The sequence below is a fragment of the Rhinopithecus bieti genome, unplaced genomic scaffold (genome assembly GCF_001698545.2).
Source record: "Rhinopithecus bieti isolate Rb0 unplaced genomic scaffold, ASM169854v2 scaffold_23898, whole genome shotgun sequence".
NCBI classification, from domain to species: Eukaryota; Metazoa; Chordata; class Mammalia; order Primates; family Cercopithecidae; genus Rhinopithecus; species Rhinopithecus bieti.
The window spans coordinates 402,252-408,251 of record NW_016811065.1 but is presented as its reverse complement, the minus strand read 5'-3'; the positions used below and the strand labels follow the sequence as shown (position 1 = coordinate 408,251).

The 6,000-nt window shown below is 37.6% G+C and overlaps 1 protein-coding gene across 4 annotated transcripts in view; it reads right to left on the bottom strand.

Moving 5' to 3' along the window:
- The window catches only part of PARPBP (PARP1 binding protein), a 73,370-nt gene that overhangs the window by 61,305 nt on the left and 6,065 nt on the right, over positions 1 to 6,000 (bottom strand). The window contains exon 3 of one of the 4 annotated variants that reach the window (XM_017893452.1): positions 4,680 to 4,832. The exons of the other annotated variants lie outside the window; for them this stretch is intronic. Coding sequence (XP_017748941.1) covers positions 4,680 to 4,832 — 153 coding nt within the window. The remainder of the gene's footprint in view (positions 1 to 4,679; positions 4,833 to 6,000) is intronic. 4 annotated transcript variants of the gene reach the window in all.

Genomic DNA, 6,000 nt, shown 5'->3' with positions numbered 1-6,000 from the left:
TAAAGACACATGCACACATATGTTTATTGCAGCACTATTCACAATAGCAAAGACTTAGAACCAACCCAAATGTCCATTAATGATAGACTGGATTAAGAAAATGTGGACATATACACCATGGAATACTATGCAGCCATAAAAAAGGATGAGTTCATGCCCTTTGTAGGGACATGGATGAAGCTGGAAACCACTATTCTGAACAAACTATCGCAAGGACAAAAAACCAAACACTGCATGTTCTCACTCATAGGTGGGAACTGAACAATGAGAACACATGGACACAGGAAGGGGAACATCACAGACCAGGGCCTGTCATGGGGTAGGGGGATGGGGGAGGGATAGCGTTAGGAGATGTACTTAATGTAAATGACAGTTAATGGGTGCAGCATACCAACATGGTATATGTATACATATGTAACAAACCTACACATTGTGCACATGTACCCTAGAACTTAAAGTATAATAATAAAAAAAAAAATTAGCAGGCTAAAACTGCTAGAGAAGCACTGTATAATTCAAGCTAAAAAAATTTCCCCTTAAAACACATGCTAAAACCTAAAATGTAAAGGGTATTTTAATATATCTTTTCTTTTCTCCCACTTTAACAGTTAAGAAAAAACAAATATGCCATTAGATAGACTAACAACTCTACTAGGTATTCAAAAGCTTTACTATAGTCAAATTCAGTTGTAAGAATTATACTTTAAGACTTATGTTCTTAAACTTCAGAGAATTAAAAACCTGTGTGGTGGCTCATGCCTGTAATCCCAGCACTTTGGGAGGCCAAGACGGGTGGATTACGAGGTCAGGAGATGGAGACCATCCTGGCTAACACGGTGAAACCCCATCTCTACTAAAAATACAAAAAATTAGCCAGGCATGGTGGTGGGTGCCTATAGTCCCAGCTACTCGGGAGGCTAAGGTAGGAGAATGGTGTCAACCCGGGAGGTGGAGTTTGTGGTGAGTGGAGATCGCGCCACTACACTCCAGCCTGGGCACAGAGCGAGACTCTGTCTTAAAAAAAAAAAAAAAAAAAAAAAAAAAAAAAAGACAACAAAAGAGAAACCTAAATAGAGCTCAAACACAGGATAAAAAATATAAGCAATGGATATACACAACCAACTCTATCTACTTTTAACTACTATATGCTACTCATGAATGCACCTGCAGACATATATGTATGTTGTTTCATATCGTTGAGTGCTTGGAAGTCGGAGCACAGTTGAGGATGTCTAAGCTAACTCTGTATGTGGAAAGTTGAAATAAAACTGAACTACAACCCACCACACCACTACACATGTGCACACACATAAAAGAACTGTGAAAAGCTCAGTTGCAACTCACCTCTTCTTTCCCACCCAGAGTCTGAACTTTCACACTGAATTAAGTGAATTAGCAGGTAGAAAATTAGCAAGTAGAGACACTGAGTGACTGCTACATAGACAAATCCTGAAGAAAAACTGATTTGGATTGAGTATTTCAGTATGTCAAAATTTCTACAATGAGGGTTAAATGTTTTTTCAGGGTATATTTCACTTAGCTTGTTGATACAATCTATTTATTTCTTTAGAAGTAATTCATAAATAAATGAAAGGAGGTGATTTGAATATAGTCTGATTCCAGAATAACAGCCTTCAATCACTATACAAGACTGATTCTGAAAAATGGCCTCAATTCCTCTCTCATTATTTTCCAGTGTATGGTCACCAAGGTTTAACCCTTAGCTAGTCTATTTATTCAATATTCTCAAACCCATCATTTATCTTAGCACTATTTCTTCACACTACTAAAGAAGAATGAATTAAAATAAAAATAGGCTATCTAGCTTAAGTGACTGAGTGAACAAGGCACATGCCAATACGACTAAGAGTATGAATGGGAAAGTAAGTTGAAAAAGCAAACAATGTGCTCTATTTAAAAACTGATGTGGGAGTGACTCTGTCTCAAAAAAAAAAATGATGTGGGAAACAGTACAGGGACATCAAGGTAAAGATGATCATACTAGATTTAAGACTCAGTAGAATGGTATCTCACATAAATGCAGGCAGAACAGTGTAAGGGAAACGCATCCAGTTAAAGTCGGTAAAATGGAGAAAAGGTAAAATTTGTAGGTAAAACTAGAAGATACTGAAAGAATTAAGATCACTCCACCCCCAAATTATGCCACCTGGTAAAATGAAAATCTAGGCTAAAAGTACTTGAAAAAACAGCAGGTGCAAAATGATCACTATGAACTTCCTTCTGTTTATTCAAAGCAGAAGACAAAATTTTATGAAACAAGCATGACCTGGATACACACTAGGACACTACAAGAAAAAAAAAAAAATTAGAGGACAATATCCATAATGAACACATGCAAAATTCCTCAACAAAATACTAGGAAGCCAAATTAAACAGCACATTAAAAGGATCACTCATGATGATAAAATCAGATTCATACCAGGGATGGTTCAACATACGCAAATCTATAAACAAAATATGGCACATAACAGAATGAAGGACCAAACACTATGATCATCTCAAAAGATACAGAAAAAAAATCTGACTAAATATCCTCTCATTATCAAAATTGTCAACACATTAGATATAAAAGAATATACTTCAACATGAGAAAGGCCATATATGACAAATTCACAGCTAACATCATACTTAATAGTGAAAAAGTTGAAAGCTTTCCCTCTAAGATCAGGAACAAGACAAGGATGCTTACTCTTCCCACTTCTATTCAACATAGTACTACAAGGTGTAGCCAGAGTGGTTAGGTAAGAAAAAGAAATAAAAGGCATCCAAGTTGGAAAGAAATAAGTGAAACTGTTCCTGTTTACAGATAACATGTTCTTATATATAGAAAACCATAAAGACTCCACCAAAAACTATAAGAATAAACAAATTGTGTAAAGTGGCAAGATAGAAAATCAAAATACAAAATCAGTATCACTTCAACACATTAAAACAATCTGAAAAAGTAATCCGGAAAATCCCATTTACAATAGCTATAAAATACAAAATTTTTACAAATAAATTTAACCAAGAAGATGAAAGATCTGCACACTGAAAACTATAAAACATGGATAAAATAAATTAAAGAAGATACAAATATATGGAAAGTTATCCCATATTGATGAACTGGAATAATCAACATCGTTAAAATGTCCATATTATCCAAAGCAATATACAGATTCAGTGCAATTCCTATCAAAATTCCAATGTCATTTTTGACAGAAATAGAAAAAACAATTTTAAAATTTATATGGAACTACAACAGACCCCAAACAGCAAAAACAATCTTGAGCAAAATGAAAAAAGCTGGAGGCATACACTACCCAACTTCAAAATATACTACAAAACTATGGTAATCCAAATAGCATGGTACTAGCATAAAAACATATGGCTAGACCAGTGGAAAAGAATTGAGAACCAAAATATATATCCACAGATTTACAGGCAATTGGTTTTCAAAAAAGGGTACCAAGAACACCTAATGGGGAAAGAACAGTCTAATCAATAAATGTTGGACAACTGGGTATCTACCTGCAGAAGAATGAAATTAGACCTTTATCCCTTTTACAAAAATCAACTCAAAATGGATTTTTTCTTTTGAACTTTGAAGTTCAGGAGTACATGTGCAGGTTTGTTATATAGGTAACTTCATGTCATAGGGGTTTCTTGTACAGATTTTTTTTTTTTTTTTTTTTTTTTTTGAGACAGGGTCTCACTCTGTCACTATCCCCCAGGCTGTAATGCAATGGAGTGATTTCAGCTTACTGCAACCTCCACCTCCCGGGTTCAAGTGATTCTTCCACCTCAGCCTCCCAAGTAGCTTGGATTACAGGCACATGCCATCATGGCCTGGCTAATTTGTAGATTTTTAGTAGAGACGTGGGCTTCACCCTGTTGGCCAGGCTGGTCTCAAACTCCCAACCTCAGGCGATCTGCCCGCCTCAGCCTCCCAAAGTGCTGGGATTACAGGTGTGAGCCACCACGCCCAGCTGTAGATTAATTTGTCACCCAGGTATTAAGCCAAGTGCCCATTAGTTATTTTTCCTGATCCTCTCTCTTCTCTCACCCGTCACACTTCAGTAGGCCCCAGTACCTGTTATTCCCCTCTGTGTGTCCATTTGTTCTCATCATTTAGCTCCCACTTATAAGTGAGAACATGTGGTATTTAGTTTTCTGTTCCTGCATTAGTTTGCTAAGGATAATGGTCTCTAGTTCCTTTTCCAACAAAGGACATGATCTCATTCCTTTATACAGCTGCATAGTATTCCACGGTGTATATGTACCACATTTTCTTAACCCAGTCTATCATTAATGGCCATTTAGGTGGATTCCAAATCTTTGCTTCTGTCAATAGCACTGCAATAAACCTACACATGCATATGTTTTTATGATAGAATGATTTATATTCCTTTGGGTTTATACCCAATAATGAGACTGCTAGGTTAAATGGTAGTTCCGTTTTTAGGTCTTCAAGGAATCGCCACACTGCGTTACACAATGGTTTAACTAATTTACACTCCCCCAACAGTGTATAAGTGTTCCTTTTTCTCCACAGTCTTGACGGTACCTGTTGTTTTTCTTTTGAGACAGAGTCTTGCTCCATCACACAGGCTGGAGTGCAGTGGTGCAATCTCAGCTCACTGCAACCTCTGCCTCCCGAGTTCCAGTGATTCTCATGCCTCAGCCTCCCAAGTAGCTGGGACTACAGACGCACTCCACCACACCTGGCTAATTTTTGTATTTTTTTGTAGACAGGAGGTTTTGCCATGTTGCCCAGGCTGGTCTTGAACTTCTGGGTTGAAGCGATCTGCCCATCCTGGACTCTCAGAGTGCTGTGATTACAGGTATGAGTCAGTGTGCCTAGCCCATAAATGTAAATTCTAACTGCCACATGCAAGATAAAAATGTGTCTATCATGTAACTACTTAAATAAGGAGCCTAAGGAACCTCTTGCTTGGTGCAAACATTTCATTTCAAGGCAAAACTGTTTGTAACACAAAAGAACTTCAGTCTAAAGATCCACCAATAAATAAAATGTAGCAGTCATATTAAAGGAACATGTGAGAGTGATAAAATAAATTAGATTAACTTTTCTGTCTATCAGTACCTGAAAAGATCTTGAAAATAATGTTGGATGAAATAAAGATACAGAAAGAACTGATACTGTTATAATTTTATTTTATTTTATTTTTGAGGTGGAGTCTCACTCTGTGAGTGAGACTGGAGATACAGTGGCTCACTGCAACCTCTGCCTCCTGGGTGCAAGTGATAATCCTGCCTCAGCCTCCTGAGTAGCTGGGATTACAGGCGCCTGCCACTATGCCCGGCTAATTTTTGTATTTTTAGTAGAGACAAGGTTTCACCAAGTAGGCCAGGCTGGACTTGAACTCCTGACCTCACATGATCTGCCGGCCTCAGTCTCCCAAAGTGATGGGATTACAGGTGTGAGCCACCGCCCCCGGCCCCATCTGTTACAATTTTAAAACAGACACACCAACAGTGCAATATGGCTAACTTGATACACAGAAAAACTTCCTGATACAGAATACCTAAAATTACAGGAGAAAGCAGAAAAAATTTTTTTAAAGCATGACTAAATAGTCTATAAAAGAGAAACTACAAAAGGTCAAAAACAAAGAGAAAGTGCCAATATAGAAGGGTAAGCAAAAGGTGGGGCTTGTGTTTCTTTCAAGGCATCTACTACTCCCTGGCACTCTAGAAACTGGTTTTCATAAACCCTGAGCGCAAAGTTTAAAGGACAAAGGAAGAGTCCAAGAAAGGTAGAAAGCTGAATCATAGACCCTTTCTGCTCACCCAGCCACATATAAGCCAAAGCCTTCTAAAGGCAACACTCTTAATATGTCTCCTAGAAAAACAATCTGCCCAGTGGAAGGCGTTGGTGAAGAGATTTGCCAATGAAGTGATTCTAGAAGTTATTCCAGTATTGCGCTTATCTCTCTGGGTAATCTTTGCTTTGATTTTTGCCTAATAATTAATTTC